Source organism: Poecilia reticulata, chromosome 7 (assembly GCF_904066995.2).
Source record: "Poecilia reticulata chromosome 7, P_reticulata-male-v2, whole genome shotgun sequence".
In the NCBI taxonomy this organism is placed as follows: Eukaryota; Metazoa; Chordata; class Actinopteri; order Cyprinodontiformes; family Poeciliidae; genus Poecilia; species Poecilia reticulata.
The window spans coordinates 16,361,532-16,384,299 of record NC_088836.1 but is presented as its reverse complement, the minus strand read 5'-3'; the positions used below and the strand labels follow the sequence as shown (position 1 = coordinate 16,384,299).

The following is a 22,768-nucleotide window of genomic DNA, read 5'->3' as shown; positions in this document are numbered from 1 at the left end:
TTTAGCTGGCAGGTTAACAACCAAATAGAAAATAACGTCAACTTGAATATTTCAAAGAGACTTCTTATTTTTTGAGGCAGTTAAAAATGTCACTGTAACGGTTGCAAATAAAAAAATGTTTTCTGCATTACTTATGATTTATTTTCAATGTATGCCGGGCTTAGTCACACAGTGAAGATGCTGAAGAAGAGATTTTGTGCTTGTGTTCAAAAGAGAGCGAGACAAACACGCACAACATTTATAAATGAAATACAAAATTGTCAATGAACAAACCTGAAAAAAAAATTGTACAAATATTGAACCCACTTATTCTTCCTGTGTCTTTTTTTTTCTTTCTTTCTTTTTTTTTTTTTTTTTACAGTAATTCCAATAATTTCCAGGCTTATCAAACACTGAACCAATTTGTTTGTAGAATTGATCTCTGTATAGTGTTACCTTTAAAAAGTATCAATAGTCTGGACTTTGTTGATCCGGGGTGCATGATAAGCTGAGGCCTATAAAGCCGTGCTGATGTTTGGGTCAGATTGTATCCTGAGACGTATTGAAAATCCATTTTGCAGCAGGCAGAGGCTTGTGGTCAGCTTCGATCTTTGCCCTGGGTTCACACAACTGTCCCGATCGACACTAGTGAGTCCAAACGGTCGCCTCGAATAAAACTGAGCGTGAGGACTGGAGGGTTGTGCGGCCATGTTGAATGCGCATGTCGGTGTTCTACGCTGATCTTTGCCGGGTTGAAAAAAATAACACGCAGAAACAGACAGGTAGAGTTGGTACGGGTGTTTTAATAGCAATTGGTCACTCAACCTTCTAAATTCAGACTGCCATCCCGAAGTTGGTGTGTTTACATGTAATGAAAGTAAAACAGTCATTGCAAATATCTGTAATGCCTGATACACTATTTAAAACACCAAACATGTGACTTTTATTCACTCATACAAATACTCTCACTCACAAAATGTACTCAGCAAAGAATAAAAAAAGATATTTACACAATACATGATATGTTCTTGGGGTTTTCCTTTTTAGTGCCACTCTAAAGCTTTTGACACTCCTGATAAAGATGTAGCTGTAGCAAAAAAATAACTAATAATAATAAATCATGTTTTAGCTCAGGTAGGATTAACGCATTTATATTGACTTGATAAAAACCCAAGTACAGTTAAGTTGTTGTTTTTTTTCACTTTCTTGAAATTCAGAAGTTTGGCACTTTCATCCTGACAGAACTGAGTCTGGTTTGAAGGCCCTCTAACACCTTTTCAGCTACGTACACAAATCTTCTGTGTGTCTCAGATAAATGCTTCGTGATGGCCACTTCATAATTACTCTGGCGATTTGCACAGGATTATAGTACATTTCAAGATGCCTGTTTGGATTCAGACTTAAATGTCTTGAGTCATTGCTTCAATAAAAAATTATTTTTACCTAAAATTGTTTCAATTTTATATTGTCTCTCACAAGTTCCTTCTGTCGTAAAACACAATGTGATGCTAAAATCCGGATGTTCTCTTTTTTTTGTCCAAAACATGGCCAAAAGCATAAAGCAATGTTTGTTTTTATTTCATCAGACCACAGGACATAGGTCTAAAAATATTGAGCTCTTTGACCCAATATGTAGACAAACAGAAATCTAATAGATTAGTAGAGGTATGTAGATATTTTCCAAATATCTTGCGAGATATGTTTTTGATTTTTTTCTCCCTTTATGTCACATAGGTAGTGTTTCAAAAATAAATCCACAGGTTTGCTTGAATTTCATCTAGAGGTTTCCAGTTAGCCTTGTTGACGCTTTCAGAGCAGTGACCTTTCCTGCTTTCTGAAAATGTTTAAATGCATAGTAATTTTACTATAAACTTCTGAATTCGAAGGAAGTGATAATGAATCCTCTGAAAATCATTTTTCTAATCATTATGACATTCATTAAATGGACATTTTTGTGGTAATCCTAACTGAGCTAAACCATAAATGGCTTAGTCTGATTTGGACACCAGGAAAATTAGATCTATGTGTCTTTCGACACACTGCTGTATGCAAATACATGATTTAAATGATATAACAGGTTATTTTATTTTACTTTATTGCAGAAGCATAATTTCACACAGCCTTCTTTGTTCCAGCCTCAGTTGTTTTAAACCTTTAATTATGTTTGGCAACTGAGTAGAAGCCATTTCTTGAATTTTGTGATTTATGAAGATGTTTTCTTTCCTGTTTGGAGGAATCCCTAAGAGAAAAAAGGTATGCAAAGTGTTATGTTTATATACTTGGGCAAACAAGAATGTTTATGGATTACTAATAGAAGATCCTTTGCGGTTTGAGAATTGTAAATGTAAAATACACGTTAAATAAATCCTTCACAAACATTTAATTTATAGAAATAGTGGCTCCAGTGATTTCCAAATGAGGAAGCATTTTTTCCCCCCACTAAATAAATTTTATCAAATTGATGGTTAGATTGTTTTGAATGTATGAATGTATTGCTTCTGCAGTAAAAATGAATTGATTTTGAAGCGTTTTGTGCATCTTTACCAGCAGTGGAGGCAAATGTGAAGGGCACAGTTTGTTGCTACATGTATGATTTTTCTATCAGTTTTGTCTCATCTCAGATCCAATCTCAAAGGGATCTAATTTATTACAACAGAAGTGTGAGTCATTCTGGGTGTGCTTTGCTCCGAAGCGGATGCCGAACCATGAAATCAGAAATTATTGAAACCAGAGATGACTAAATATGCATTCACCTCAAATTTTCATTTTATCAACACCATTATTGCACTTCAACTATCCAACTTATGGTGTTTGCTGTGTCATCGTTCTCACCATGTACGTTAACATAGATTATATTACAATACTTTAGATATTTCTGAGCCTCTGTGTTAAATAGTTATTTTAAGCTGTCCTGTATATCCTGATGTCTATATTTGCACAAAAAGGCTTCCAATAAATAAGTGCTGTTGCTGATGATCATTGGCTCAGTATCTCACCACTGGATTTAATTGTCACTCAGTCAGATTTGTCGCGTTGCAATCCATTGTAATCTCACAACACGTCTATGTAGGTGTGTGCACGTGTGCTGGCTTACATGCATGTGTGTGGATATTGTTGTATGTGCATTTATTTGCATCCATACTGTACATGTCCATGTCAACCACTTCTACGGTTCTGTGTTTTTTTTTTGTTTTTTTTTCTTCCTCTGGATGTAAATTTAGCTTCAGTCTGGGTAGATAAGGAATCCAGAGAAAGTGCTGTACTTGTTCTGGTTTCCTCCGTGAACCTTCCCTCCGTCCAGCTGCACGCAAATCTCGTCCCCGACGTCCAGGTGCAGGATCACGCTGTTCGAGGCGTAGTCGTAATTCTGGTCAGCGTCTTGAGCGATGGCGCTTGCTCTTACCTGGCGGAGGACATGCACACACACAGGCAGTTAGAGCAAAGCGAACACTTGTAGCTGTTCTAGCGCTTTCAGACTGCCTTCAAACCAACTACTGCAACCTTCAAACAATAGCCTGACGAGTCCGACATCGCTTGCACTAACGACAGTTATGCAGATTGATGGGACTGTGACCTGTGACCTGACAGATGAGCACAGATACTCAATTGTGTATTGATTTCATCTGGATGGGATAAGACCTGTGGATGGACATGTGATTGGGTTCTGAGACAAGGTTGCTCGCAGGGGGACAACAGGTTGTCGGTTGGGAAACAGCCTAAGCCAATAAACAGCATCACTATCTACATCAACTATTGACCTGTTGCTTATGATGCTGGACCGGCTCGATGGGCGCGATATTGAATGGGGTGGACAGTTTCACATTTGCATGCTCCGCAGGTTGGATCTTATTGACCAAGCAGCAGTGGATCTTTACTTGTTTGTTAACACATTTAATTGGGTTGACTCAGTGCAGAGTCGCGGGAGCTTAAAGTAAGTTTCCGTTTAACAACAAACATGTTTTGAATATGTTATTTTATGCGTATTTTCTAAATATCAAGTCAGACATGCTGTGCTGTTGTCAGGTGTCATATTTTTAAATGTACATAATTGGCCGTTGCTTGACTTATAGAGTACTAACAAAAAAATACCTTTATCTTAGTTTTGCTTAAATAGTATGATTTAAGAAAAATTGCAGTTTCCAAATGACTTTTGTCTGTACTAAGGGAAAAAAGATACCAAGGTTAGTAGTAAGTACTAACCTTCTTAATTCATAAATTAACTCTGATTAACCAAATGTTTCTCAAAATCTGAGTTCAGTTTCAAAAGCCAAACTCAGGGCTGCAAGACTGAAGCTGTCTGACAATTTAAAATATGCTAGAATATCTCAAATGCAACAGACACAGAAACTGAAGGGCAGAAAAAAAAGCCATTGATAGTCTGGTTACCAACACATTTCTAAAGTGAGATTCCAGCACAGCACAGCAGGGTCAAATATCCACAAATTAAGAAAACATGGAACAGTGCTGAACCTTTTCTCAGGTGTGGAGAGACTGTCAAATCTGGACTTAAGCAGGTCAATGTAACAGGGTGGAAGCAGCGGTAAAAAAAAAAGAAAAAAAAAGAAAGAAAAAGAACTGTATTTCATAAATGTACATTTTTATAGCAGTTTTTTATATTTCTGGTTTTATAACATTGTCTTGTGTGCCATGTGTGATACTTTAGTCTTTCTGCATTCCCTTATTTTTTTTCCCTCAAGTGACCAGACACTTTTAAAGTGGATCTTTAGACTCTTGCTTGTTAATTGTGGTAATTATTTATTTATTTTTTTTAAATTTACACATGAAACCTGACTGGGCTTCAGTAAAATATGTCTGACCAACACTGATGCATGAGTAGAATTTAATCTTAAAATTGTAAGTGCTTTGCTTCACTATGATTTTAGGTTCTGATGTAAATATGAAGAGAGGACTTGTGTGTTGAATGGCTGTTCTCGCGTCTTTCCCATTTAATAAGTGAGAGTTTGAAAAATGAACCATTGTGTTGTGCCACATATGCTGATTAACTCCTAAAAAAAAGCGAAAGCATAAATTTTAAAATACACAGGGCACATTTTACCCGAAGGAAGTGTTAGGAGTGTCATAAACCCGGAGAAACAATGTGTCATTTCAGTTTAAAATATTTGCTCTGACTGTAATTTATTTCATTCGGTTTTTGATTAGATTTAATCCTTGAAATTTACAAGACATATAGTCACCCTCCTAAAAATCAGAAAATATCAATAACTTTGTTGTTGCAGCTCCAATCATCAGACATATGTCAGCCATCAGTGACCTTGTGTCTGGCTTTTTGTCCATTCTGGACAGGGAGCACTCAATCTATGTCAGCCGCCAGACGAGCGACGCACATCTCCATGACAGCCACAGAATATGATCTGCAATTCAACTACCGCCATGTCAGTCCCGTCACAGGGACTCCCCAACGAGTACATATCAATTTGAAAATAGTCAGTCACAGAGCAGCAACGCCTGAATTACTGTAACTAAAAAATAAATGTGCTCCTTCCCCACTGCAGCAATTCATTTTTGTCCCTGTCTGGACGAGCTGCTCACCATTTATCAATCCTAAAGTTGTGTTTTATCGGCTGAACATAATCTGGGATCATTATGAAATATAAAATGAGATATGGGCTGTGGATGCTTCGTCCAACGTACGGCGTGATGTTGACTGGTTCCCATCCATTTTAAATTATTTTTTTTTAAAAATGGAATCCCAGAAGTAACTCGTTAAACAAACACCTGGCTTCCCAAGAATAGATCATTTTTAAACTTTTTTTTTTTTCAGAACTGATGTTGCTTGGTGTGTTTGAAGAGGCCAAATTATAAAAGCCACTTAATCCTGAATACTGTCAGGTAACTGAGCTGGTTTCACCACTTTTCATCTGAGCTTCATCCTGTCTGCTGGAGTGTGAAGGTCGGTGCTGACGTTTTGGGACACTCGGCCGTCACACATTCTGGCAGTCAGTGGTAGTTCTTCAATATTGCCCAGGGCAAGAAACTCCTTCCACTACTGACCCGCACAACATAACGCCGTAAAACAACTTTTTTTATTATGCGATATACTTATCAGAAGCACTGTAGTCAATCCAAGTACATTTTAGGAATCTCTGATCAGTGTAGAATATCCAATTGAAGTATGAACAGTCCAAGCGTGTGCCTTTGTAAGCTAGAGATGGTCAAATGCAGTCCAGACTCTTTCAAAACAAAACAAAACAAAACAAAAAAAAACAATTAAGTATTCCTTTAATTCAACACTAAATCATAGCCTATGATACCAACTTCAAAATTATTTAGCACCTATGAACATGCGCCTACGAAGGGCCTGTGTTAGTATTGCTACTTGCAAAAGTCAATAAAAGTGCACATTTTTTCTAGCTTTGCTTCTGCCTTACGTTGCTCCCAAGGAAATGTTGCCATGGGCGGAAAGCAACATTGACTACATCACACATTGCCCAGTGGCCAGTTAATATGCTGCCTGCCTCACATAACTCTCTTGGTGTCTTCATTGTGTATAAATCAAGTTGAGTTAGTCCTGCAGGCTGAGGATAACTGGTGGCCTGACATCTATCATCATGAAACATCTTCACTCTCGCGCTGTTTGTGCGAGTGGTATGTTTGTATCGGGCAATTATTTATGTAAATTATTACGAAATTATGATTATCGATGCAGGGAGTAGATGCCGCATGCTGTGCGTCACCAATGAAATTCCTGTGTGAAACACGACTTAAGAACTAAATATTACTAGGGTTTCCAGTCAGAGGAACTACATCACTGAAAAGTAACACTCAGCAGCGTAGAGTTCATTTTGAACCACTTCCTCAACAATCTTGATGAAAAACACATTTTTCGTAGCAAATAGATGTTAAAATTTACCTTATTGAAGTGGAAGAATGCAATGTCCTACATTTCTTTGTCTTTTTTTATTATTATTTTCTTGGTGTAGAAATAAATTGTTGTTAATAGTGAACTACAACATGAGGGTATGAGTCACTCTTTCTTTGGAAAGGTTTTCTGTATTCAGTCAAGATTAATGAATGGGTGTGCCCACGTCTGCTTTTGGATGTTGTCAAGATATTTAAACTTAAAATCAAAAACAAAGCAAAGAGCACAGTTATTTGCATTTGTCATTTTACAGTTTTATGAAAATCTTCACCTTAAAAAATGTCAAACTGTAAATCTGCATCAGCCGCATGCGCTGTTGCATGGCCTGCGATTCGGACAACCGTGACTTATGGTTTTTATAGAAAGAACCATCAGGGAATAGGTGGACGTTTGTTACTGCTGCTAGATTTGTGTTTCCACGAGACCATCCCCCAAACAACAACAACGCGGATACATATTCATCTGTAAAGGTTAAGTTGTTCTGCTTGACACAAGTAGTGACAGCCAATATCACATTTGCATCTCTGGCTGCTTCTGACAGCGATCCGCTTGCTGTGACTTTTTATCGACAGCACGCATATGTCACCATGCTCATTATTTCTGGCCCAACTCAAAGTAGATGTGCGAAGATCTTCGGCCCCACTTGGGCTTTCGGATTTTAATGATCTAAGAGTTGCTTTTTTTTCTTTTTTTTTTAATTACAATGATTGATATAACCTTCATCAATAAAGACGTGTCGCTTTTTTGAGCACACGTTAGACGAGTTGGTGTTGCAGCTGACTGTTCCTGTGTGTTGAAGGAGTAAGGCCGACCGTCAATTAATGCAGCTGCCAGACAGAGAGTCGTGTGGGAGATGTGCCGGGATTAGGACAGGGAAGCCAACAGAGGAGACGGATACGGGTGGAAGACAGACTGATCCATGTGAACCAGGCAACACACGGCGCTGATCCTGGAGCTGGAAGGGCTGTGAGCCATGAGGCAGGGGCCCCCGGGGCTTGCCTGTGGCTGTCTTTGTCTCCTCCTAGCCCTTTCATTACCGGGCCTCCTGTAAACACGCCTGGGAGGAGACGGCCACAGACGAAAGGCAGGAGAAAAGCAAGAGGGTGGAGGAGCGAGGAGCAGCTGCCGTGTTGTTTCCTCCACAAGCAGAGTCACTGCGCAAAACACAGACAGGGATAATAGACAAAAGTGACGCGGTGGAGGAAGGCGGAGGGAAGAAATACGGGCCAGAAAGTTGATAAAGGGGGGCCTGGAGTAACAGACTGATCAAGCAAGGCTGTTTTTGTGAGACCAGGGAGATGCGGGGGTGTATGAAGTCTTGTTGTTATCCATAGTGCTGGGCTCCACTGGTAATAAAACTGACAGGGTTCATTCGCAGTGATATACTGACCTCTTAAAGTGGAGACAATAGAAAAGTAGCCGTTAAACTTACCTAAGGGACCCGAGCACATAGCAGGAGGTTTGGGGAGAGGCTGCGGTGAGGTTGTGGAAATAGAATATTTATTAAATAGGCTTTGCCTCTCCACTGGGAGCCCTGGGATTACAAGGTGACAAGCGATTTAGCCACTGAACCGTGCCTGGGACTGCTATTACCTGCCATTCGGTAACATATTGGTCTGCGGCTTTTATCTCACTATTATCTTATAAGAACAAATTTCACTTACTTTTCATAATACTTGTGCATTTCAATAAATTCAAATACCTTTATAAAGTAAACTAATTTCACCCATTTCATGAAAAAAAGGCTGTATTATTCTGAGTCAGATGTTTAGCTTTGTCAGTTTTGATGACGAAGCCTTCCACCTGATGGAAACCCAACTTTCAGCTTCTCAGAGAAATGTGTACCATAAGAGCAATAAAACGGATCTTAATACAGAAATTTTGGCCTACTGATAGGCAGTGGTGGGAAGTACTTAAGCAAATTTTTCGTGTATCTGTACTTTACTTAAGTAGATTTAATAATGGGTACTTTCTACTATTACTCCACTACATTTTACAGTAAGTATCTATACTTTCTACTTCACTGCATTTCTACAAAAGTATCGCGTTACTCGTTACATCCAAGTGCATTGTGCCTTTTTTTCCGTTAAAATGTGAAGTTCAGGGACTTAAGGTGGCGCCGTAAAATCCAAGCAATAACGTGACTTACGTGTCTATTGTCACCCATAGACACGTAATGGGGGAGCCTTTACTCGCACGCGCAGCTCCAAAACATGGGGTTTCCTCTGAGCGGGAGGAGATGTCTGTCTAATCGTCAGCAATATAATAGCGCTGCATAAACCATAGACATAGCGACATGTAAAATAAGCAGCGCTTCGCTTTCACAGATGGTGGGGACTTTGTCCACCTTTTAGCGTCACTTGGAAGGAAAGTTTAAAGAAAGGTAAGCTTTGTGGACGTGATGCTAGCAAAGCTAGCTGTACTGAGACGCATATGTTGCATCTGTGATGAAAAAAAGTTGTCACTCATGCGCTGAATTATTGTGTGGAGGTGTTGACTGAGGTGTCACAAATATGGGACAACGCTGTGACCAAAGTCTGCAATATAGTGATATGACATTCTGGAACGATCCGATTCTTCTTGACGGATCTTTACTGATTAAATTTATTTCAGCTCTTAAGTATTTAATATCTAGATTTTTATGGGAATGTGGATCTTTAAGATCAATTTGAGAAGCAATTTTGATAGGTAAAACTTAATTTTTTTGTGTCACGAAGCGCGGGGTGCTGGTCTTGACTTGGTCTTGGGTAGATGGTCTTGACTACAACTCTGTGGCTCCTCGGTTGGATGTCCTCTCCCACCCACTTTCTTTTCATCCCCTTTCTGTTGGATTTCTTTAAAAATAAATGCCACTAGTGGCAAAAAAAGGTGAAGTTCACACAATGTTAGGACAGGAAACAAGATGTTTCCATCCCTGAAATTATGATGCATAGAATAACATATCTAAGTCTAAACTATGTTACAGAGAGTAAACACAATAAAAACATGCTTTATCTCAGCAGAGTTTAGCTCAGTGAAGTTCCCTGGCCAATTAAGCACACTGATAACATGGTCACTGAGACAGGAACTTGTACTTTTGACAGTGTGAGCAGATAGTAAGTCCTGCTGGAAAATGAAATCAGCATCTTTAAAGGAGAATAAAGTGCTCCAATAATTTCCCTGGTGGACATCTTCACCGACTTATACTACACAGTCAGGGAACAGCAGCAGATGATGTAGCACCTCAAGCTTTCCCTGACTGTGAAAACCTACACACTGGACTTCAAGCAACTTGGTTTCTGTCCTTCTCCACTCTTTCTCCATGATCTGAGCCATAATTTTCAAATAACTGCAATAATTAAGTCTCTTCTTAATGAGGACTTTGGTCCGTTAAGCATCCATCAAGTGTTTTTTTTTTCTCCTTGTCCTGGATAAGATGCTTCTGGGTTTTCAGGAAAACTTTAGGTTAAGGAATAAAACAGTTTGATGTCTTTGATGTGCCTGTGTGTGGTGGCTCTTAAAGCATCACTCAAAAATGATTCATGCCTGATAAATCTCTTTCAGACTCTCAAATGAGATTTGATTCACAATCGTCTCAAAGCAAAAGTTATCCCTCTTACTTGTGTGCTGTTTCCTACCACAATTTGTCCTTCCACTTAATTTTTCCATCAACATGTTTGGACACAACCCTTTCTTGTCAGGTTTTTCTATGCTTAAATCTAACATGGCAATATTGTTGATATTAATATTTTATTAATCCGTATTGCTCGCCTTCACCCTAGTTTGTCCTCCCTCTGCTCTCTCTCTCCCATCATCCTAACCTCAGCAGCAAACAACTTTATTAGTTGTGCATATGGACACTTAAAATCCACCCAAGGGGCCACATATATGTAATTTAAAAAATATATTAATAATCCCTTGGACAATGACATCCAAGCAGTCTTTTGAGATTGTGACATTGCAAACAGTGATAGTGCAATGACAGATGATGTAGTTGTTAGTTTTAATTGGTCAGAAGCCACAATCATAAAAGTAACCAAAACGAAACATTGAAATATATCACTCTGTATGAAACGAATTTACTTATAGTTTACTTTTTGAAATGAATTGCTGAAATATTTTACTTTATTAAGCTGCATCTGCATGTGAACTAAAAAGACAGCGTTTGTCTTGTCACAGCTCTTCTCTGCATCTCACACTCTGTCTGTTTTGAGTCTAATTATATTCCACCTGCAGCCTAACTATGTCTCCTTACTGGGGGAAAGTTAATCCAGGTACCGGTCATTACAGCAAGTGATGACATTTTAACATTACCGTGTGAAATAACTTGACCTTTACCGGGGCTATTAAAAGAGACCTGTGACAGCTGAAAAAAACATAGGCGAGATTAAATGAGAGCAGAGCCAGTGTCTATTTGTCTACATAGCATCTTGCCTTGAGAGTGTTTAACATGGATATTCAGAGGCGAGTTTTATTATTATAAATAACCGGATTAGCAGCTCGGCTAATGAGGAGCGTGTGGGATGTGCGGTTGAGAAGGTACACATGACGTATTATCGTCTCCTCGTGCCTCGAGAAGCATGCCAACGCGATCACACACTGTCTTAATAACATCTGGTACTAACCTGGAATATTAAGTCATTTACAAGTCATATATCAAGACAGGATATTAGGAGCAGAGTAATTAAACACATTTATATCATCAGTTGAGGCAATGAGAAATATTTAGGGCTATTCATTTGGAGAAAGATGAAATCCATATTGAGCCATTAGGTGTCCTAATGAAACACACCCATCTATCATCTTCGGCCTCTTTGTCTACAGCTGAGCAGAGGACATACAGGGTTGTTAATACGCCCGACGAGAACAGGATGTTTCTGTCAATCAGACGCTCACAGGTCAATTACAAACATGGAAGCGGTTGAAGATTTCCCCCTTCGATCAGAAATCCCCTGGCCCTGAAGCAATGCTGTGGTGCAGTGATTTGTGGAGGTTACATTGAGCAAGTTGGTCTTACATGGTGGGGATGGGGGGCAACTTCATACTGGATCTATAGGGAACCAAAAGGAAGAAGCGCAACGGTTCCTAACAGTACAAGTACCTGCACAAAGCCACAACTTAGATGTCATGAGCATGTGATGTGGTTAACAGGGGGTTGGCACAGGTAGTGGCAGTGTTTTATGTACGTCATATGGCTTTCTGCACAGGGCGCCACATGGTGTGGGGCACCACAACGTACATAGAAAAACTTTATTATGTCTGTTATGCAACAAATTGGTTTCCTAAAGCTGATTAGATTATCCAGAGTTCAAATGAATAAAAAATACTCCAGTCTATCAAGGGTGTGTGGTTATGCTAATGTAGGTGTTTAGTTCCGGACTTAAAGTGTATTTGTTTTTCGTTTTATTATTCTAGGCTACATTTGACCTACTATAGTCATATTTTGACTTGTCAGACCTCAGCTAGATTATTTCATAATGAATAAAGATTTGCTTAAACAGAATGTAAGAATTATGAAATCTGTTCTGCATAGGTGAGAAAACATACTTTTGTATTTTCATTGCTTCCTTGGCATTAAGATCACATCAAATTATAACAAACATCAAGAATCACAACATCTAGATTCTTCTAACCTGAACTGGTTTATTCTAACGGATCCACCAGGCTGCTACACATCTTACCTTGTAGAGCTCTTAAGATGATGAAATATGTGAATACTTTTTCTTATCAGTTTTAGCTTTTTATCTATTTGAATTTTCTATTATTCATCAATTGAATAATTTTTACACTAATATCTGATGCCAGACAAAAACTGTTATGCTTTGGTGTCTCAGGATTCAGGCAAATAATTTTGATTTGATTTGAATGTGATTTAAATACATTTTCAGAAGAGACTAAGAAACACTGAGCTACTCCTCTCACATGTAGCGACTTTAGAAAATAACTTTCTTCTCCCCCCGCCTCTTCTTTTCTTTTTTTTTTTTTGGTCAACCTTGATCACTTGTCAAGCCGCTACGTGTTGAGTGGGTGTTCATCGGTCATCCTGCCTGATCTCATCCTGGCCTTCAACACACACCTCCCAAATGCCTCGTCTACCAGCCCACTGTCTCCAGACCTCCATTAAGTCATCTATCGTCCTCCGCCCCGCCCATGGTCACCGGCCCACGTCGGCACGTCCTCATTGTGGCAGAATATATATTGAGGATAAACTTGGGAACTCAACGAAGCACTGAATAAAAATGACCCAACCTGTTAAACGTGCAAATATTTAACAACACAGGTAGAAAATGCAAATAGCCAAATTGTGCCGTGGGTGATCCTTTGAAAGGCACAGCAAGAGACAATATCCAATAAAGCTGGAGCACCTACGGCAATGGTTAAAACAAGTCTCTTTGATTCTGTGGTCAGGAATGCAACCTGTCAAACATGCCCCCCAATTTACTAAGCCCAAGCCACCGACTGGCCTCGGGCATCGCACCCCGACTGCCTGTGGGCTTTAAACATGGTCATGCATTCTGCAGAATTTTATCTGCACTCCATATTCATCCAGCTGCAGTTCTACTTGGGTCTGTCCCCGTTAAGAGTGCACTCTATTTAGCAGAAGTGTTTAAAGAAGCCACCTGACGGTTGTCACCAGGACCTGGGTAAGGTTAAATAATTGAGCTGAGCGAAAGATAATTAATGGAGGATCAATGAACAAGACGGGATGAGGTTAGGAAAGGAAGGTACAGCTGCCGTTTGAGGGAGAGGGGCGTCTAATCCAAGATGAATGAATTATTTAGCAGACTAAAATGACTTGAATGACAATGCGGCGTATTAGACGGGAAGCCCTTAAATGCACCTTCGTGTCTGTGGTCAAATAAGCTTCCACAATCAAGAACCGAGGGTTGCTCTTGCACATTTTAGTTGGTGATGCCCATTGCAACTCATGTCTGCAAAGTAAGGTCTGAGCAGAAATGATTTACATTTAGAGTCCTTGATGGATGAATGAATGTACAAAGCAACATGAACAGGAAGAATGTTTCTTGAATCTGGACTTCTCCGATGAAATCCCTGTGATCTCCACTCCTCTCCTTCCCAGCACCACCTCTGTCTTTAATTAGTGTCTGGGGAACGAGGCAGTGGATGAGTGGACTGTCGATATTAAATTAATTATTTCCCCAGCCGAGGTGCAAACTCGACTGTCCACATTCTGACAGACATGTCTCCTGTGCTCTTTTGCACTTGTGTTTAGGTGATAATCAAGCTTCTGTGTGGGATTCTCACTAATTAGACTGTTCTTTTTTGCCTGCATTCTGCCACTTGTCATTTAGCCACGGCACATGTGGGAATGCAAATATGTGCAGGCTGAGATTTTAAGGCCGTATAGCATGTCCTCCCCCTTAATGAGGAGAAGGGTTGCCGTTTCATTCTTTGCTTGTCATGTTGCCACTTGCTAAGTGGAATGTGCTCTGAATCTGAAAAGCTCAATGTTGCAGAGGTGAATATGAGATGGGATATCAACAGTGAAAAAAAAAAAGATATCTGCGGTGTGTTCCTGAGTGGCATTTACATACAGACTAAGCCTTTGCTTAACACACCCACGTACACGCACACACACGCAAACACACACACACACTTTTACTAACCAGTCCATTCTTCTTCAGGTCTGCCCACATGCTAGTCCCATCACCACCTCTCATTAGTACATGGTAGGTGAAAAAATAGATGCCAGGCAAAGGGCAGGTGAACTTGCCGGTGCTGGGCTCATAGTAGTTGCCCACATTGGTCACCACATCATCAAACTTTAGTATTTCACTGCCCTCGTGCTGCTTGCGTAGCCCTGCGTAAAAGGCGATTTTAGGGGTGTAGATTGAGGGAGAGTACCCCCCAGGACCTGGACCGGGGGGTCCCTGCGGCCCCGGTTTCCCCGGCTCCCCCGGGGGTCCGCGCTCCCCGGGAGGACCCGGATTCCCGGGAGGCCCTCGAAGTCCAGACCTAATCTTCTTTCCAGAGTATTCCTGTGGGGGTGGAGACACAGCTATGAGCTCCTGACCAGGCTGAGAGGTAGCGTACGGATCACACACCATCCTGCAGCTCCCAAGCATTTCATATCGGCTCCCGGTGGCCCCAGCACTGCCACCTTTGGTCGTGTGAACGAGCAGAGGAATGGCCACCAACAGTATCAGAACCATGGCCACGCCAACAGCGGCTACGATCACCCGTTTCCTGCGGCTGAGCCGAGAAGCGGCCAGTGTGAGGAAGTCCTCCTCCCCCTTTGCTGGAATAGTGCCGGCCAGGATGAAATCTCTCCAGAAAGCAGTTTGGAATGAAAAGGTGTGAAAAGATGTTAGGGGGGGGACAAAGGTCGGGGTTATTAGAGCATTGGTTGGCCAAGTATTAGAGAAAACCTATAATGGCACACGGCCAGGAAGAATAAAAAATACATCTGGGAAGATCCAATTACAGTTAAAAAAAAAAAAGGTCCAGTAGTCTCACATCAAGACCTTCCCAGCAAATTAATCCCAAAAGGTTCTTAAGGTTTATGACGACTCACTAGTAAATCTCACAATTTGTCTTGTTGTCCCACACTTTTACAAAACACGGGATTGTTTGAGGAGATTCACAGTAGCAACAGTTTGTCCCCGAAAGTCCACTCAACAAAAGGGAAGCAACAAAATGATTGGTTGTGTCAGATGAAGAACAACTGACCAGTTTTTTTTTTTCTCCAAATATAGATGTCCTTTGAGGTTTCTCTTAAAAGATACCACAGCGCTTCATGTAGATGTCTTACTTAATGCCACTGAGACGGAAAAAGGTCACCAGATATTTCTCCAGGCACGATCATCTGTGGACAGCTCACTGTTTTCTCTCTGAAATTATTTTATTAGGTTTTCTTGATTCAACAGATTGTGGTGAAGTAGATTCTTCTTCTGTCTATGTCTGGATCTGAAAAGAATTATATATATAAAAACAGAAATAAAACACTTATTGGTTTGATTGTTTTGAGACAAATTCACAGGTGATATAAATGATATGAATCAAATGTTACTCGAAAAGATGTACTGAGCACTTAAACGTGTCTATTGTTATTATTTTTATAGCTTAAACTTGTTATTAAGGTGTCTGATTTTCAATCGGCATGCTGCTACAGTTACATCTGCGAAAGAAAGCATATACTTCAACTAATTAAACTTTAAGGCAAATATCTAATTAGTTTTTCTCACCTGTCTCACCAAACGACCCCTGGAGCGCCAAAATGAAAGGCTGAGGAGGAAAGGTGCGCAGGAGTTTCCCGGTAAGTGACGCCAGTTTCCAAATCAGAGCGCAATTTTTCCTCTCTTTTTATTTTCTTCTTCGCAAACAAATTATAATTTTCCAAAAACCCGGTGACTTCTGAGGCAGTTCAGCAGACAAAATGCCCGTGGGAACACTTTGCGACGCGTTTCCAAGTGTGGAGCGCACGGCCGCCTGACGCTCCCGTCCACGCTGCGTCCGTCCACTGTATCGCTGTTCGAGGCGTTTGGTCCAGCAGCAGTCCTGGTCTACACCTGTTAGATCTCTCCTCCTCACCCCTCCCCTGTCTCTGTCTCTCTCTATTATATCAGCATCCAGATTTACCCCCCTTCTAGTCCGAGTCAGATTTATCAAAAAAATAATAATAATAAAAAAACTTTACATAAAGCTTCAAGTATGTGTTTTCTGTTCCTCTATCATTTTTCATATGCTTATTTTTGAGCCGGTTTCTCTGTAAACTAATTACTCAAACTGTGAACTGATGCTGTGTTTCTTGACTGATTTTTTAAATTTTTTTATTATTATTATTTTTTACCTGTCAGAGGGAAACTTCTCTGCGAGCAAAAAATGTTTGATAATGTGCTGCCAAACGAAGGCGGATGTTTTCATCTTTTCTGCACCGGGCAAAGGGAGGACATGGGATGGTGGCTGAGTAAAAGCTGCCTCTGCGTGATGTGTGAGGAATGGAGAGGAGACGCTAAATGGTCCCCAGACTATTGTCTGTGTGTGTGACTCGCATCCCACAGCTATACAGCCTCATTAGTGAGACACCCTGCCCCAGACAATATGCCCCCCCACCCCCTCCTTACGCCCAAAATCTTAAACTTGGTGGTGCCTGCACACTGAAGTAAACAAACAGACGTGCACACAGACTGGTGTGGACTGAACGGACAAAAGAGTTTGAACACCATTAGTTGTCAAAGATCATGTTTTGGTTTCATGTGGAATGTTTCCCTGCAGTTAGAGCAACATTTCATAATGAGAGAACAAACGAGAGAGAGAAAAAAAAAAAAAAGCTTCACTGATGCAAACTATTAACATGCACTTGGAGCACATTTTTCTGCAACTAACAGCAGCTTTACGTGGTTAATTCATCACAATGTTTTATTAACAGTCACTCTACAACGGATGAATTAACACAATTATGCTCAATGAATTTATATTTAGGAATAATTAGCTTTTTCTATCGGAAGGTTGTAGGTTCGATTCCTGCCACATATGGATATTGGTGTGTGAATGTGACTCTAATGTGAAGTGCTTTGCGTAGTCAAAGTGACTGAAAAAGTGCTGTGTAAGTTCAGTCCATTTTCCATTTTTTGAAGTAAACTAAATGATTTGAGTAAGACTGACTTAAATCTATTATCTTAAACATACTTAATAAATTTGTTTAAAAAATTAACAAATTGAATTGGATGATAAGAATATATTGAATTGGTTAAACTTAATAAATTAAGTTGGATAAACTTAATTAAATTGCTTGTTACCCATAGAAGCAATTCAATTAAGTTGGTTCAACTTTTTTCTTTTGTGTGTTTAGTCTACACTAAATAGACTAATTTAGTGTGTGTAGTGTAAAATTTTAGTATTTTACACTAAACTACTTAAAGTATTTCTTACTTTTATACTAAAAGTAAGAAATATGATAAGAGATAAATCAGAATAAGAAATTGCACAGAAAAAGCAAATGTACAAAAAATTAGAATAATCGTGTAGTTATTAAAAAGAGCGTACTCTGTTTAGTTGTGAGGCGTTCTGCTGGTGCTCGTCTGCTGCTTTATCAACTTTCATGCATATTTGCGTAGATTTCTGGGTAGAAAATTGCACTCAAAAAAGAAAACAGTTGAACCAACTTAATTGAATTGCTTCTATGGGTAACAAGCAATTCAATTAAGTTTATCCAACTTAATTTATTAAGTTTAACCAATTCAATATATTATAATCATCCAACTCAATTTATAAAATTTTTTTTTAACAAATGTATTAAGTATGTCTAAGATAACAGATTTAAGTCAGTCTTACTCAAATCATTTAGTTTACTTCAAAAAATTGTAAATGGGCTGAACTTATATAGCACTTTTCCAATCATATTGACCACTGAAAGCGCTTTAAACTAGAGTCACATTCACCTATTCGCACTCACAAACACGCACACATTTATACACCGATATCCACATCGACATGTGGCAGGAGGAAACTGGAATCAAACCTACAACCTTCTACTCCACCCACAGAGCTACGGTCGCTTACCAGGGAATCTGTCCCTGGTCAGCTTGAGTCATGGTGTCAGACGTGCATGGGATACAAATATGGTATTGAACTTAATTATTTCAAGTAAAGTCAAAGTAAAAAGGTCATTTAAGGAAAATATTTGTAACTTTTAAGTTACAAATATTTAGTTTGGAACTACTTAAAAGTTTGAGTTGACTTTCTGTAGAATTAAGACAGAGATTTAAAATGTTTATTAGAAGAAAATAAATGATTTGAGTAAGACTGACTTAAATCTGTTATCTTAAACATAAATTTGTTCAATAAAATTAACAAATTTAGTTGGATGATTATAATATACTGAATTGGTTAAACTTAATAAATTAAGTTGGATAAACTGACTTGAATTGCTTGTTACCTATGGATTCAATTAAGTTGGTTCAACTATTTTCTTTTTAGAGTGTACGTTTTGGGTTAAATGAACACAAAAAAGCAAGTTGTCATAGCAAAAGTAAAAAAATTAAGTGAAATTAATGTAAATAAGTCCATAAGATGAACTTCAGCCCAAAAACACTTTTTAGAGTGTGGTAAGTTTAACAGCAATGAGATAATAAAATGAGATATTTAATTTGTGACAAATTCAAATTTATTTAAATACTCAAAAAAAATAACTTTGGTTTCTTCATTTGTCTGTTTATTTTAGATCCCCATTAGAGATTGATGCAGCAATGGCCACTGTGGTCCACATCATAAGAACCAAAAAAACATTTATTACCAAAACAGTTACACACACTTAACGTATTATAAACATAACGTATGAATTGATAAACGCACAATTATAACACTCAATATAAAAAAATAACAAGTTTTTATTAGAAACATAAAACATTTTTACTACTACGCTACTTAATAAAATAATTAAGCAAGGCAAACACTCCGCAAAATCAAGAGTTCACAAACACCAGCATAGTAGCATGTACTTACAAAAACAATCTAGGACAATCTTCCTTATAACGCATTTAAAACCTACAAATTTGATCAATTGCCAATTAATTAGGGCATGGTGCACACATGCATTAACAGTAATCATTTTGAAAATTTATGTTCTGTAATATTCTCCATTTTATGACTGATTTGTACCATAATCAGTTATAAAATAACCCTCAGAACAGAACCAGCCTTCGGCTCTGATGCTGCTACCTCAGCAGATGATGGCAGAGAGCAGTTCACTCTCCACCACAAACCTATAGAAGCCTTGTAGCATCTTGCTGCCAACAATGAAGGACCTAATCATGCAGCGTCAATTCAAATTAAATCTTCCTAATTATGTCATTTGCTATCAGCTACCTTGAAGAAGCATGTCACATGGTTTGCAGGTGTCAGGGGTGAACATCAGGCCAAATATTTCATAACCTCTAAATTGTAACTACGTTAAAAGGTAATAGGTCTCAGATTCATCTTGCAGAAATCCTGTTTTCATGGGGTAAGTGACAGAGAATGTGCATGAGTGGTTGCTTATCCTGTGTGTTTCTGTGTTGGACCGTCGTGACCTGGTGACTTGTCCAGGGTGAACCCTGCCTCTCAGCCAATGACGGCAGAGACAGGCATCAGCGCCACTCGCAAGCCGGCAAAAATAAATAAAAAATAACTGGGTATAGAAATTGGATAGACGGATGTTACCCAGAAAACAAATCATTGTGATAAAATCCATCATGACTGAACATCAGGACATTATGACACTGCATAGATTCATTTATGCATCACTCCCCCTGGAGCCTTGCATTAGTTAAGCATTGCTCACATCAGTGATTTATTTATTTATTTATTTTTCTATTTATTGGTCACCGGTGATCGCAATTCATGTCAGAAAACATCTATAGGCATCAGTTTTTATAAATATTATCTTTCACTTAGAGCAATTTGTCACCTGTCTGACAGGCAGAAAATTTAATTGCTGACATGGTGATAGCAGTAGGAAGAGGTTTCCATACAGTATTGATCAATCCTTTTTCATCAATCACCTCCTCCTCGACCCTCTCTCCCAGCCACCGGTCTGGTAATGTGGGGATCACGCAACCTTATCCTCCCAGTCAGGAAGAGGTCAGCAATAAACACATTTCAAGCTGGTTACTAAAAGGATGTCTTGGATTTTGTGGGAAATCGAAGAGGGCTTAGGGTTTGGGAAGAGATACGTTTCTTTTTTTTTTTTAGGTAAAAGTTTCCATGCGGCATTGTTAGGGGTGAAGTTGCAATTAAGTTCGTTTTGGCCACTAAAACAGACCTCAGAAGCCCTGAGCAACGCGGTGCGGATAATCATTGCCAACAGTCAGAAGCAATATGCTCAGGATTGGATTTTTAGAGCCTGTTAAAATATTACTGAGGTGATTAATATTGAAATATGCGTATGTCTTTCAGCTGTCTGTCTCCCTCTCTTTTTCTCTCTGTCCTGTTCCTGATTTGTTCCCCGTAGTACGCTCGCCTAACTTTCAGTGTCATGCATTAAAGTGAAGATATGTATTTCTTCCCTACACAATGCTCCATCATGTCTGCCTTCACAGTGACTCCACTGTTAACACAGCAAGTGGGCTGAATCAGTTTTAGGGTTTTTTGAGTTATTAGTTTGCTTAATAATTAATTTCAAGAATTATGACATGCAGAGAATAAATCTCTTCGTTTTGTGCACACGCAGGCAAGATTTAAACTCTAGTATTTCTCCCCTCTCTCCTTTGTATAAACAAGAAAGAGAAGGAGAACTTATTTATGGCCACATTACTCATTGGATGTATCTGTAATGCTTTGGCTTTTTTTGTTGCCTGCACGGTTGATTAAAGTCACACTAGTTCAACTTAGTCATCTACAGCAGCATTCAGCTTACCTTTCAAACAGGCCAAATCTTAGGAGAGGCAGTGAATCAGTTGTTGTGTAGTAACAAAAAATATGGGTAATATTTTGAAGTAAAGGAATTATTGAAGTAAGGTTGTCTAAAAGAGGGCCAAGCCGATTCCTGTCATCTTAAAACGCCTCTGGTCTCGAAAACGTCAAATGAATTAATTAAAAGATAATTTTAGGTACTTTTAGAGCATTGTCACATTTGTACTGGGTGATTATTTTCACTAAAGTTGATGATTATTTACATTTAAACCAGAGGGCAGAAGGGCAGTTCACCACCAAAGATCTTCTTTGCTTTCAGAGACCATCCATCCATCCATCCATCCATCCATCCATCCATCCATCCATCCATCCATCCATCCATCCATCCATCCATCCATCCATCCATCCATCCATCCATCCATCCATCCATCCATTTTCTAACACCCTTGTCCCTCAGTGGGGTTGGGAGGGGGTGCTGGTGCTTATCTCCAGCTAACGTTCCGGGCGAGAGGTGGGGTACACCCTGGACAGGTCACCAGTTTGTTGCAGGGCAACACAGAGACACACAGGACACACAACCACGCACACACACACTCACACCTAGGGACAATTTGGAGAGGCCAATTAACCTGACAGTCATGTTTTTGGACTGTGGGAGAAAGCCGCTTTCAGAGACCAGAAAGAGTAATTCCCTAAAACCAAAGCATGGGAGTGAAAAGCACAAAGCTGGCATTGTGTTGTAAGTGAACACAGCAGTAGATGTTTGTAGCCTTTTACAGAACCTAACTTGAAAAATCTTGAACTATCTCTGAGATGCATGCACTGTGGCAAAGGGCATCTCATCATTTACAGTTTAAGCAACACACAGAGGGCAGCAGCTCTAAAAAAGAACAAGTTGCTGCTGGTGGGCTGTCACTCCCTGAGGGACTCCTTTTCATGTTTCCTCACAGACAACACCGGCAACACTCCTGCCATCACTTGCCAGCTATGTTGTGAATCAGCTCAGCTGGTCATTATACATGTTGGCTTTTAAGGATTTTTTTTTTTGAAAACAGTCATTTTCACTGCATCTATGTAGATCACTAAAACCTGATATTACAGCATTCAAGTTTCATTTGAGTTTCAGAGATGCAGCCTTATGTGTTTGAGACAGAATTTGATGCAATTGAGCCCTAAACAATGACAGATGCTGCCATGGATGGAAAAGGTAAAGCAAACTGCTTGACTCCCCAGCTTTAGCCAGTTAGAATATTTTTGTATTCCGGCATTCATTTTTAAGTATGATTGCATTCATTTCTAATTTGCCACCTGTAGTCTAGTTTTACGTTCTTAAAACGTTACACAAGTTGCCATTACAGTCACACTCTAAGCAGTCTGAACCAAAACTATTTTAGCTTAACTGAACGTCTTGTTTCTGACCAATAGTTAACAGATTTGATTTCCTTCCTGTGGGGTTAGGTGGGAAAATGATAATGACATAGACTTGGCTCAGTTTTTCTTCCAGGTGTATCAACCAGACCACTGGATCCTCGAAAACAAGGGAGTCAAAGACGGGGAAAAAAAACAAGAAAAACACAA

The 22,768-nt window shown here is 39.4% G+C and overlaps 1 protein-coding gene across 1 annotated transcript; it reads right to left on the bottom strand.

Moving 5' to 3' along the window:
• Positions 1-762: 762 nt before the first annotated feature.
• c1ql4a (complement component 1, q subcomponent-like 4) lies at positions 763-15,105 on the bottom strand. The gene is made up of 2 exons (XM_008413634.3): positions 14,467-15,105; positions 763-3,382 (listed from the first exon to the last, which is right to left on the bottom strand). The coding sequence occupies exons 1-2, from the start codon at positions 15,010-15,012 to the stop codon at positions 3,203-3,205; spliced, it is 726 nt and encodes a 241-aa protein (XP_008411856.1). The 5' UTR covers positions 15,013-15,105; the 3' UTR covers positions 763-3,202.
• Positions 15,106-22,768: the final 7,663 nt, after the last annotated feature.